The sequence below is a fragment of the Dicentrarchus labrax genome, unplaced genomic scaffold, assembly GCF_905237075.1.
Source record: "Dicentrarchus labrax unplaced genomic scaffold, dlabrax2021, whole genome shotgun sequence".
Classification (NCBI taxonomy): Eukaryota; Metazoa; Chordata; class Actinopteri; family Moronidae; genus Dicentrarchus; species Dicentrarchus labrax.
The window spans coordinates 19624008-19638070 of NW_026136714.1; the positions used below are offsets into that span (position 1 = coordinate 19624008).

The following is a 14063-nucleotide window of genomic DNA, read 5'->3' on the forward strand; positions in this document are numbered from 1 at the left end:
CTGTTGCTATTATGCCGGCGGGTTAAATGACTCTTGCACCCAGGGCGCAAATCTAAAATGGGCTGGTCTGAAGTAGCTACATTAGTCATAGGTGTGGTTTGGGCGTAACATGAAATAAACCAATCAGTGTCATCTCACGTTCCCTTTAAAAGCAGGCGCGCTTGTTCCATGGCAGATTGCTATTATAACGGCGGATTGGCCAGGCACACGCCAGGAGCGGTTCACAGCCGAGGAGACGTTCTCGTCAGGGCCGTAAAATACCGAGAAGAGACATTATTGACATGAAATAAATGTAACACAGCCATACAATAAATCAAAGCAATGTAATGCAGCTTCCAGGAAGAAGACCCTGGCCTCGGGAGCAGTGCGCACGGGCCGAGCAGTGATGAGGAGGGAGCAGCAAACACCAAGGTGCAGAGGATCCAGACCCACTACATGCCGGAGGACCACCCGTTCTTGCAGCAAACCGGGTTTGACATGCTGGAGCGGGAGCTGTCCAGGATGCAGTATTAAGTACAGTATTAATGCCCGTCTTGACCGGGTGGCGATGTTGCTGCTGCCTCTCAGGCACATCTCTTCAAGTCTGCGCCCTTAAAATAGCATTTGAATAAGCACCACTGACTTTAGACTAGGTTTTTCCTGGTCTGTGGCGGAATTGTTTTCCGAAACAGCAAAATAGCATCAGGGAACGTTTGCGCCAGAACACGCCTCCTCTTTTCGCTGAACCCCCCCCGGAGGACGTGCATCGGTGGAGGGAAAATTCCAATGTGCGTCGAGTGCAAAATTATACAAGCGCCAGTGTACAAAGTCAATTGCGCTGAGTGCAAGATAGAGCCCAAAGTCTGTTTTACTCTTGTAGAAGCAGTAATTGTGCGTTTGACTCTCTGCACTCAGTACTGTGCCACAGTGCATCTTCAGAAAGAGAACTGAAGCTACTGCTGCTCTGCTAACGTGCGTCCTGCTTTCGCTACACTTTTTTAAAATCTTTAAAGAACAAGAAGCTGCGAACACATCACCACAACTATATTCAATTTAAATCTGACTCTGTACCAAGTGTTTAGAATATTTCCTGTTTCTTCCACACAGTCTGATAAAGGCAAAATGGTCAAACAATCATGTTCAAAATAAATAAAGCTTCACTGTAGGAGTAATAAACTCAAGGCATGTAAAAAACCTATAAATCCTTGGATATATCTAACCCTGAGCTGTAATCATCTTTTTGCAACACAAACATCGTTGGCCTTAAACGTCGTATGTATTGTCCCTTTCTGCAGCTACGTTGTACAACAGCAAACTGAGGAGGAAGATGACAAAGATGAAGATATATAACATACGCACACGCACACAAGGGGCGATACAATTCTTTGTGTCTGACAATGAGCTGAAATAACAACAAGCAGCCTCTGAGCGTATCAGAGCACCGGGAGTGTTGAGGAAGCATTGTGTTGGTCCTCTCTCCCTCATCCTCTGGGCCCCATCTGGGTTCACTGGATAAGCTGAATATCTGTGCATCCAGCCTGGCTTGAATTTTGTGACAACGTGTGCTCCCACACGGTCACAGCTATGAAGGGTATAAACAGAAAAAAGGCTTGTGTTAATGCTTGAGAGCTGTGACGCAGACAAAGATGCTGAGGCTTTAGGAGCAGAGAGAGGTTTCTTTACAGGTGAGCACACAAACTGTAGAAACATCTCGTGACTGACATATTTTATCAGACTGAAAATGTAGCAGATGTGTTGACCTGTGCACATCGGAGGTGAGGTTATGTAACGTTTCTTCTCAGGGGCAAGGCTGCTCTAATCTGATTAGTCAATCCAAATATTACCGGGAGCTGAAGAAATAGTAAAATCTTTTTGAGTGTTTCACCATTTGGTCGAACAGCATCTTGGCTTTAAGGTTGGAAACTGGAAAAATTGTAGATGTTTAGCACTTTGTAACCTTGTGAAGAAAAGTATATAACATATAAATAAAGTTTATTATTAGGTTATTAGGTTATATTTAAACAACGTTTCACTTGAATTTAGAGGATAAGACTGGTTGAAGTCTTTATGTTTTCTTTCTTGTTAACCAGTCACATTGAAAAGCCAATGAAACCAACAATGCAATCCATCTCAGTACTTTCTGACTCCATTTACACTTAATCACTTCCAAGTAATCTTCACCATAGTGTAACTACATCAGTAAGCAGTCATTGGAAAAAGCCACTCACTGTCTGATGTTCTTTAATACAGCCGTAATAAAAAAATAAAATAAAGTTATGCTGAAATAAGCCGTTGTTCTCTATCTCACTATAGAAACAAGGAAAAACAGCTCTGGCTATCCCTGATCAATTAGACCACTGATTAATCTGTATGGATGAGAGAACGACGTGAGTGATAAAACCTTTGTCTCAATTGTAGTTCATAAATATGATTCAATCATGTGGTTGTATTGGGTTCTGCTAGCTAAACCATTATTGCTGTAATTAAATTGTTGAAGTTTCAGATTCATTCTTCTTTTTAACATGTTCTTCAGTTACAGATTTGTGATCTGGCCAACAGAGACACATTTAAAGTGTTAATAAAAGTACTTACATTTGATCTTGATTTTATCTGGATACAAGATACAGGTGTAAAGGCATCAGCAGCCTGTCTGCGGCACTCAGCTCATCCCATTTAAACTTACTGAAGATACAAGTCTTGTTAATGTATAGTTCCATTTTTGCACAGACAGTACTTGTGAGTTGTCAGTTTGGCTCTCTATATGGGATTTGCTGATTATAAGAAAAATATCAAATATCAACCAACTATTCTTTTAAATGGCCATATTTCAATATGTAGCAGGTCCTAAATCGACCTTCCCCTATAATCCACTCTGCCCATCAGTAGGCTCAGTGTGTTTCCAGATGCTCACATTTTTGCAAAAATATGCTACTAACTTAGTCCCGTTGAGTCTGCCAAGTTCTTATTCAAAGATTCTTCAGTGTCAACTCTTATTTCTTTCAGCAACTGAGCTGAAAACATTTTTCCCTCTTTACTTTCTTTGATTCTTTGAGCTTCAGTGAAAACACTGTGAATTACTAGTCACAGTGAAGCTAATTTACTATGCAGTTGTGCAAAGTTATGGATGCATATTTGCCTGAAGCAAGCATTATGTGGCTGTTTGTTTCAGCGGTACTGGCATACACAGACTGTATTTGTTTGTTTTTAAAGACACTAAATTAGGCATTAGTGGAACAAGTAACTTAATTCAACTTTAAGCATGAAATTGTTTGCTTCAGTTTGCTTGTGTGGTCAGTGCGCTTAGCTTATTGCTCATTAGCCTGGAAAGCGCCTGTATTCACGTAATGCTTGTAGCACTGAGGAGTACAAGTAACTTCATTAGGTCATTAACACCAAGTTCTCGTGACCACCACAGACAGAACACCAGCAGCCATAGAGACGCCATCCTAATCAGAAAAACAACAGCAGACTTGTGAATTATTACTGTTGTCTCTCAGGAGAACAAGCAGAAGGTTGTTTTAGTGCCACAAAACTATTTATAGAGGAGCTTTGGAAGAATGGTCTGGTGTACAAAGTGTCTGACTTCTGCACCGCAGATCAATGTTCACATCCCAATTCCCACCAACAGTACACTTTGTTGCTTTTTGTACCATGACCGCAATCATTCACTTCTGTCACTGCAGTTTTTTATCACTATTCTCTTAAAAGGTTTTATACAATTCTCTCTTCACCGTTTAGTCTTTGTGTCTAATCTTAACCAAACTTTAACTACAGAAGTGGCAAATCAGTAATATGTAGCTTTATAGCAAAGTCGATTAATTTAACAGTCAGTTGAAATCTGCTATCTGTTCAGATAATCGGTAAATTGTTTTTGTGAGTTCTCAAGCATAAATCCTCTGGTTCCAGCTTTTCAAATGTTTTATATCATCATTAATTAAACATCATTGGGTTAGTGAGACAAAAAGCTATCTGATAAAGTCTCTGTGGGTTCTGGGAACTTGTTGTTTTTTTTTCCCAGGCAGACTAAACAATTCATCAAGAAAATAATCATCAAAGTTAAGGACCAGTGAGGAGGGTTTAGGGTTAGGGTTAGCAGTGAAGTTGCAGATTACAACAGATGGAATACAGCTCACCTTCTTAGAATGTAGGAGAAACTACAATGACTTGTATGTTTGGTTTGTCCATTGTGGGCCGTCGCCAAGTGCTTGCTCATTGTGGGAACTGTTGGGTCTCTGTAAATTATTTCATAGGAGTATGATCTAGACCTGCTCTATTGGAAAAGTTTCATAACTTTTGTTATGAATTGGCACTATACAAATAAAATTGAACTGAATTGAACTGTAGAAACATGACTGTTCAACACGGCGGACTAAGTGGAAGATAGATGAAAACAAATAATTCTGAGATATCAAAAGCAACTTATTTCCTTTTCTTATTTTCAGATCATTATACACTAAAACATACTTATGAGTATTATGTTCCATTTTGGCCAATGGATCTTCCTAAATTATATTTTCTTGACCATATCACTTTCCTTTACTTCTATTTTGCTGTTATCACTCTTCCATGCAGAACACATCTACAAAACACATTAGTAATGTAAAGTAGGTTCTCAAGTCATTACACAGCAGTGAGAAGATATTAGAGAATCAAAGAGAATATGAAATTGCGAACCTCCCAATAGTAATGTCCCGTCAAATACCAGTGTATATTTACAAAATAAATAAATAAATAAAACTAACTAGTAGGATGATGTGACAGTGCACCACAGACATTAGACAAGAGAGAAAGATCCTATATGAGTCATTGTGTCCATAATGTAGAAACTACTTTTATCATTGCATATTGTGCTCTTTCTCTTTTAACACTGTAATAAGCTCATTGTTGAGGTGAGGTTAGTAAAAGAAGCTCCACATTGTGCGTTGCAGATGTTGCAGAGCAGAGGCAGAGAGCCGAGGGAGGAAGATAAAGGAAGCAAAGCTGCTTTCAAGACAGCCGCTGAATCATTATGACTGAAATATCCAGAAAACATTTCTCACGCACTTTATCTGTATCTGGCATTAAAGCTGGATCTAAGCATGTTCTTACAGACCGCAAAACTAAGGAACTGTCTGAACTATGTGTTTCTACTGTTACTCTTAGATGTGTTTACCAGAAATTAAGAATCAATGTGTTTTCATTACCTTAGAATGAGTCGTTTTAAACTACAGAAGGAGCCAATCTTATTCTCATAGTTTGAGGCTCAGTGTTGAAACTATTTTTTGGTACAGACCTAAATACATGTATGTCTGTAGTGGAAATTTTAAAAATAGCAAATTATAGACTTTGATTTGATTTAAGAAAAGTTCTTGTTGTCTTTTGTAGAAAAACATAACGTAAGATGTTGTACCTGAAACAAGTAAGGTTATACGTTTCCTCTAAGGCTCTCCATCCATGAATCATCAGAAAATCAATTCAGCATTTATCAAGCAAAGCAGACATGGCAGACATCTATGAATGTGGATTATTTAATCTTTTAACAATTCATTTTATAACAGTTTTTTTTTTTTTTAAATAAACAAAAGGTGATTTAATAATAATTATAAATGATAGTTAATCATTAGTAGTTTCTTTTGCTCTGTCCATCAAAGTTAATGTACCTACTGAGATTTTTAGTTACACTGCTTTAGAAAGAACGATGGCTGAGGAGGCTCCATGAAGAAATAAATGAATTTCTTGCTGTTGTATAAAAGGAAATGCACAGCTTGTCTGTGTGTGTCTGTATGAACCTGCACAGCAGTCTGATCACAGCATGTTACTGTGTGTTTCGGGTCACTTCACACACTGATAACCATATGCAGCACATGATGGGATCAGGCTCTGTTACTTCGCACTGACAAAGAAGTGAGAATCCAAACAAGGCTGAAATTGAATTTGAAGTAAGCACTTACTACCTCCTTGAAAGAAAAACTTTGTGGACAGAACATCCTCCCAAACAAACTGTCCTTCAGCATGTTGCCTATGACGTGTCAAACAAATCAGCCAACTACTGCTACAGCTAAGCACCACGTCAACACACTGCACCTCAGTTAAAAGATATATGCATGAGTATAGGTACGCGTTGTTGTAAGTGGAGCACATGTTACATTTATTACTCCCGGACTGGGAGCCTCAAAGGACGGGGGGAGTTTAAACACTGCTAGCGTAGGAGTGGGGGACCCAGCAGGGAATACTTCCAAGGAGCGGGGCAACACAGTGGGTTCAGGCAGGGACAAGAGAGGCATAAAACAAAGAGGAGAGAGTTTGCAGCGAGTTCATTTGTAGGTAGCTGTTAACGTGATACGTCATCATAACGAGAAGTTAGCAAGTTTTTGTTTTAGTGACGTTGGGAGTTATCTATTCCATGTCTCGAACAAGACTTGTGTGATGTTACACTGAAATAAATGAACTAAATTTTCAGTCTCCTTGCTGGTTGTTCCGACACATTCAACTTTTTTTGTTACATGCATCATAAAAAACTTTAGTTACGGGCAGCCATGATATACAGTATATAATGGAACTCACTACTGCTCATTGTTATCTACAGAGCTGTGGATAACTGTGTTTGCTAGTACAGACGTGTGTTTGTATAATATGCAATGTGGCCGTGCGCTACACGGGAGCGACCACCTTTCACAAAGAATGTTAGATGCCCCCTGGTGGAATAGTGGTGAACACACAATGAGCTTTGTTGACATACTGTAAGTTCTAGGTTAAACGTGTTGGTGTGTAGGCGTAAACATGCATTCCACTTATAGCTCCACTCACTAATTTAACGACTTTAAAGATTTGCAACTAACTCGAATCAGTTTCCAAAAGTAAAAAAGAAATTCAAAAAACACGTACGATAGTCTGCACATGGAAGTACGATCTGCTCTCTGCTGATCGACGCGAGTGGGTTGCAGCTTCTGTCAAAAATAGACCAGCCGCAATTCCCAGCAAGCCAGCACCTAATTCCTCCCCACTTTGTTTAAACTAACACATTAGTATCCAGTCAGGTTGCTGAAGAGAACCATAAAGAACTAACGGTTCTAAGCACCAGTTGGAAATGATACCAAAGATAGGCCTAATTTCTGCTTTAAAAATTGAATTACATTTGTTGAAGAATCTCAAGTTTAGGACTTGGGTTTTGAGATTGCTATTCAACGACTAGTCCCACCTCTTAAGTGCTAGTGAAGTGTTTGATGTTTGTTGGCTGAATCCTTTGACACCTCATAGTTGCCCTCTGTATGAATTGTTCAAAGGACAATGCTTGCAACTGCTTGTCTCCCTTATGTCCTTTTGGCATTTGGCGCACACATGCTACACTTAGTTGCCGAGCAACACAGTGGTTGTTGACGTGGCCATCTGGAGAGGGAATCAGGGAATTTGTTGTTGTACTCACCTGTCTGAACGTCATTCTGTGAGCTTGGTGCACCTGATGTCTTCCACAGTCTTTTCTAAGTTCAATTTCTCTGATTATTAATTCTCAAAGCGTAGTATCACCAGTCCACTCAGCCTCTTTGGATCGGGGATTATGGTCACAAACAACACACCTCATCGAAGGTAATGGTTCCTAAGCAAAGGTTCGACCATTTTAGCATTTAGTATGTTAGTCAGTCCCAGCATGCACCTAAAGGTCACGCAGCATCAAGGGTGTTTGAGTTGGTTCACTTAGCATGCTCAAGATGTGATTTATTAGATGCAACCCATGCTGAGGTTCAAAAATGCTAACCGTAACCCATTATAACATCATCCTTAATTAAATCGCATTGTTGAGCATTTTTGTACTGTTCACTAAGTGCGACCACTTGTTATATTTTATCTTGTTATCTTGATCGTTATCTTATCTTGTTTTCGCTCTGAAACAGATGTTGTAACAAATGTGAAAAAGTACTACACACAAAAAATGTTAAGTGTAAAAGTGTAAATGTAAGTGTTGCTTCCACCTGGGCAAAATGGCATCACAATAATAATTATAATGCGAGCTTATTGTAAATATCTGTCACCCGCCTGCCTGTGTTGTGTTGGCCTCTGCTCTGACAGCAGGGAGGTCACATGATGTCAGTAAGCGAACACATCCTGCAGCACTGTGATTAATCACACTCTTCCTCTTGAGCAGAGACGCAACAGTTTAATGGTACGGTTCATATCTGCAGAGTTTATATTTATTCTGTCTGTGGGAATGCTTTTCTTGTATTCTATTCTTTCCTTTTCTATCTATTATTCCGTTCAATTTAATTTTCATTCATCAGTGGCTGATTGTATACTCATACACCATATATCCTCTCACACGTCACTGATAAAAATGCACTCTCTAGCCAGTAAAGGCCTGTTCACGTCTATTCAGTGAAGTGGTTGAGTTGTGTCTGTCAGTTGTGCACAGTTTAATTGTAGAGTGATTTTCCTTGTTGTATTTAAATAATTCATAGGATAAATGCAAATATTGGATTAGATTAAGTCAAAGAATAATTGACAGATATTTTAACAATTAATTTATTAGGTTATTTGGTCATAAACCAAAGTATTGGACGAATTAAAACCGGACCTAATGGGGTCGCAAGATAAAAAGTCAGAGGATCTTGTGGGGACCATGAATGTCTGGACCTAATTTAATTGCAGTCTATCAAATAGTTGTTGGGACATTTCACCCATAACCACAAAACCTCATGGTGGCCCTGGAGGAAAAGTCAGGGGATCACCAAAGAAAAAAAGGATTCCGCGTCTGGGGACCAATGTCTGTACAAAATGCTGGTCTGTTTTTAGCCTTGGTGTACATCTGTGGCAACATTCATTAGACCCCCTCCCTGTCTGGTAAACACCCATCTTTTAAATCCCACACCACCAGTTTGTAACCCAGACTTTTTGTCCCTTCAGAGCCACAGAGGAAATCATACAACTGTTTTCACAATCTAAATAGACCTCTTCATGACTAGTAAACTGACTTTGACATGTGAAATTGGTAAAAGAGTTCCCCTTTAATCATCATAACTAAATGCCTAACCCTCATTCTCACCCTGAAAACCAATACCAAACCTTAAAACTCCTTTGAGGACAAGGGAAATTGTCCTTGATCTCAAGGTCCAAAAGTCAAACTGGTCCTCACAAAGATATAAGTACTAGAATCACACACACACACACACACACACACACACACACACACACACACACACACACACAGTATCTCTCTTCCATAGCTCTTGTTAGTCCCCTAGTGGAAACAGGGAGCATTTGTATATGATTCTGTATTCAGGTTATTCATTTTGGCATGAAATTGAGCTCTTCATTTGCTGTGTTCATCTGCTACTGAACTGGAATGCTTCTGATTATACAAAGATAAATGAAATAATATGAACTAATCTACCATTGATTATTTCATTTGTCTGTTTTGTTTGTTTGGTATCATTTGCTTTCAGTAGATGAAGACTTGAATTGACTACCCCTCAATGAGTACTCCAGCTTTTCACGACAGCCTGCAGAACAATCACAAAGGTAACTAAGCCTTTCTGTAAATGTGCAAAAGGGAAAACATCACACACTCGTGCATGGAGCAATTTTGGAGTTTAGAAATATGTCCCCAAAACTCACTGCAGTCAGATTGGGCATTTTGGGCAATTTGAGGTGATTTGAACCTGGATGAAGACCTGCCAACATCAGGAGCACCAACATGTATTTGATGATTCATGTTTCTGTAGGTTTTAATACTGCTGGACAGACAGCAGAGGGAGCTACTGAATCAGTTATCACAGGGGACTATTTGTTTAGATTATAAAAGTTTAAAACTCTGACAGGGAAGGTTTGTGGGTTTAGGTAGTGTAATGTTGTAATATAGGTATCTTTTTATGTGCAGGATGAGATATGGAGATAATGTGTTGACTGAAATTAAGCTCTGTGTTAGCCTGTTTAGTGTTCAGTACAAAGCCTTGTTTTCTGAGGAATTTAAGCCCAATACCGTACTATGTACAAATTGTTACATTATCTACAAATACTAATTCACATTCATCATGTGCTGTTTTTGAAGAGGCACAGGAACAGGACATGATAAAAGACAACAGCAGATTGACATTTTTTTGGAGGGGGGTTTCCACTTAGACAGAAAAGCAGGACACCATCACTGTTTGATCATTCTGTTTATTTTCAATATACATTTCATTTGAAAAATATAAATTCTAAAATAAACCATTTCACCTGCTCTAAAAAAATCACAAAAAGTTAATCAGAAACAAACAGTCAGTATCAGTTTTCAGTACGCTAAAATTAACAGGTATTTCATTTCATGTTGTAGATTTTTGCCCCACATGCTTACACTGTACGACACACTTTAAACGAACAACTCCACAAATAATGTGTCTCAGACATTAAGTCACACTTGCTTCCACTCTCTGCTGTTGACAGCTACAAACACTGATGTGGAATATAAATGACGTTACTTCGGCAGATGATCTGAAACTGACAAAATCAAATTAAACACAACGATCAAGACGGTACAAAGTAACTTGGTGCATTTTGGTTGGAGCCGACGTGCCTTCACTGTATGTACATGATTTTCAGAGAAGGGAAGGCGGCTCATTTATCACGTAGTTAAAATGTATTTCTATTTCTATTTCTATTTCTATAGTGGTAAAGAAGACAGAGGACTTCCATCTTAAAATTAAATCTGTGATCCACTTAGACTAAAAAACTTCAAGCCAAGTGCTTCAGTGTGCCCTTAGAGATAAAGTTGGGATACTGTAATGACAAACAGTGCTTAAGAAGCCATTCTGGCTCGTTGTACTATCGGTAATACTGGCCAATAAAAGTCAAGTTGTCAGATATGAGAGGCTCAATTCTTTCTTTATGTGACAGTGGACTCACTGGTCCCTCTGTAAGGAATGCTGTGAAGTAGAAATATGCAGTGAATATAAAGTTTGTACATCTTCTGCCTTATTTAAGCAGATTGAGTCGTAAAAACAACAGTTTTTTTAAAGGATGAGATTGGATTTTTATAAGTCTACCTTAACATACCACTCGCATGCTCGCACAGGACTCGAGGCGCCCAGTGGTGACTTTGCAAAGCTGAGAAAGGTTCAACAACACAAGTGTCGACCTTACAAGAACCAATTGCAGAAGGTTTACAACAGACCTTTTTTCACAGCAGCATTTTTGACATTAAATAGTAGTAGTAGTTAGTATCCTTGGTAACACCTGTGTTTACCCTGCTATTTCATGTCAAAATGGGTGCTGTGAAAAGGGTCAAATCTTTTATATTTAACATTCAGAAAAATACATGGTAATACACCGCTTGGAGAATTAACTACTTAAGCGTGCAACAATATAATGGCAATGTGAGAATATAACTGTCCAATTGGAAAAAGGCAAAAAGCTTTTAGGAGTTGGCTAGCCTCTTTGTGTCTGTATGTGTGAATATACTCATATTAGCTTTCACGTTTTTGCACAGAATACAGACGGTGGACTGTTCCAGTTTAATGGCTCTATGAAGAAACTGCGTAGTGGCCTTTATAAACAGGAAGAATTACAACAGCGACCAGTCCTGTACACTGAGGGTAGTAGTAAAAGTAGTAGTAGTAGTAGTAGTAGTAGTCGTAGTATACAGTATGGCATTTGAGTGTATTAAGATAGACTTAATCCAAATCCTTTAGTGTATAAGAGAAAAACAAAAAAAACGTGTGATCCCATTTTCACATCAGATAGTTCCAACAGCAGCTGAGACAAAAAGAAATAAACCTGCTGTGGACTGAAGCTGTCCCACAGCATGGAGCTTATATGGATTTGATTCCATTCTCATTTGTCATATCGTTACCATATGAATTTCAATCTGGATTGATCTCTTATAAGCCACTTAGGTAGAGTAGTTTGTGCAGCACAAGCAATTATATGATATGCACTCCTAGTTAGAGTTTAAGTTTGGCTGAGGAAAATTGGATGAGTATGTTTAGCTGAACTGTTTTCTACCCAGAAAGAAACAAAAATGAAAGACACAAGAAAAGGTTACCAACATACACACAACATGATCATTAAAAAAAGAGGGGAAAAAAAAGATAAAGAAATGTAGGATTTGATTTAAACAAGTAACAAAAGCTTTGTAGTGAACATGTGAAAGAAAGATTCAGAAAATTAGAAAGAGATGGTGAAGCAAACAAAACTCCATCAGAAAGTGATAATAAAAATATTTACCTTATCTGCACATAGAAATATGCACTTATTAACTGTTAATTAACTTAAAAGATCTATTTGCACACATTTCCTTCACACGCTATAATACAGTGAATCTCTTGAATCATTTCAACTCTACAAGAGGACAGAGAAAATATCAAAATCCCATGCTGCATCAAAAAATCAACATGTTGCATTTGTTCATAATAAGCAATTGATCTAAAACAAGAGGTAGAGCTATAAAAACATAATTTTCCTGCTACAGGAAAATGTTATTAGAGTAATTCAATTTATATAAAAAAAATCAGACAGATATTTATATATATTTATATAAAAAGAGCAGGAAGGGTGTACCATGCATGGTCAAAGAGAGCTGCAGCATTTACTGTTGATCAGCAATATGTGGGATGAGTTGCATAGAAGAGTAGTAAGGAGTTACATTTAAGTGTCAGAAAACAAAGACTGTTTCCTGTGGAGCTGTGAGAAGAATACCAAGACAAGATTGTGAGGAAAGAAATGGTTTTAAAATAGCTTCATTATAAGAAATGTACTGTCGTGTTAAGACTGCCTTTTTTTTCCCTTAGCGTGTCCCTTTTCACAACAAAGTTTTGAGACTGTGGAAAGGATTTCGTTTGAGTTAAAAAGAATAAAGGAAAGTCAAAGAGAGAGTTGTCTTGCAGGATTCGGCTGATGGTGGTTCGGTGCTCTACAGAGACGTTTCAGATCCTCGGCTCTTCCAGTAGAACGTATTATCATCGTCTGGGTCCATTTCTATTCTAATCTGAGGCACAGACTTCAGCGGACTCATCTCAGGGCTGCAACACAAATACATCTATTGTTAGGACATATACTTAGATGCAGTGTGATCTTTAACTAAAGGAATAGTTTAATGTTTTGGGGAAATGCACTTATTTGCTCAGTCCAACAGGGAGTAAAACACCAGCAGTCAGTCAGGCTTGAGACATCACAGTTTACAGTTTCTGGTTCAACTTTACACTACCATGCACAGAGGGTAATTCTGCCAATTGTTATATCTTCTGATAATTTATTTGATGTGATTCTCTCCAAACTTAATTATTTATGACATTTCCGATGTGCGTACCTTTTTAAATTAAGTGCGTTAGAGCTCAACCAATATATTGCTACACCGATATCGAGTTTGGATCTTGCAATGCAGGTTTTTTAAAAACTTTTTAGACTCTCCACCCTGCTACAAGAAAGAGAGAGACTGGCAGTGATAGCCGTGTTGGCAGATATCAGCAATTACTTTAGTGATAGAAACGATTGAAAAGACCAAGATATACCGTAAATAAACCAGAATCGTTCTTTAAATAAACTTAAATGTTTTATTAGACACTTATCCATATCTCGTGTCATCATACAAACTTTATGCTGTCATTCTGACTGTGTGTAACGCTCTGCAGTGTGTAAAATTACGTGTTTATAAATGCATTATTGAGATAAATCATTAGTGCACGTCTTACAATACTGTGTTTCGGTCTCCCTAAGCACTGCAGAAATACAACCAGTGATTGTGATTTGATGGTTCCTGAGGTCATCTGAGCTCAAAGTAATTTGGCTTCAGTCTTAGTGGGGACAGGATTAGTTTTAGAGGGGTGGGGGCAGCGTAATGTCATCACAAATAGAGCATAACTGTGGTTTATGCCCTGTCTGACGTGACTGACTCTAATGGACACGTGTCCGGGCCAATGAAAGGCCCACAGTCTTTAAAGTAACATGAGATCAAACTATTCTCGTTTCACAGCACGTTGTTTTATTGGCATTTCCAGTCAGGAGAGGAGATTAAAGCTTCATCAGCATGGAGCCAATTAAAGCTACTTGTCAATGTTTGACACAAAGAAAATAAAAACACAGTGGTGGAAAGTAACAGTACATTGTACTGTAGCTAAGTACAGTGTTGATGTACTTGTACT

The 14063-nt window shown here is 38.5% G+C and overlaps 1 protein-coding gene and 1 long non-coding RNA gene across 7 annotated transcripts in view; one reads left to right on the forward strand and one right to left on the reverse strand.

The window, feature by feature from the left end:
- Positions 1-14063, forward strand: part of LOC127375629 (uncharacterized) — a 55096-nt gene that overhangs the window by 35501 nt on the left and 5532 nt on the right. The gene's annotated exons all lie outside the window — the stretch shown is intronic.
- slc4a4a (solute carrier family 4 member 4a) overlaps positions 10088-14063 on the reverse strand; it is a 54181-nt gene continuing 50205 nt past the window's right edge. For all 6 annotated transcript variants that reach the window (XM_051421698.1, XM_051421702.1, XM_051421704.1 and 3 more), the window contains one exon: positions 10088-12944. In XM_051421698.1, the coding sequence (XP_051277658.1) occupies positions 12836-12944 (109 nt within the window). In that variant the 3' untranslated portion in view covers positions 10088-12835. The remainder of the gene's footprint in view (positions 12945-14063) is intronic.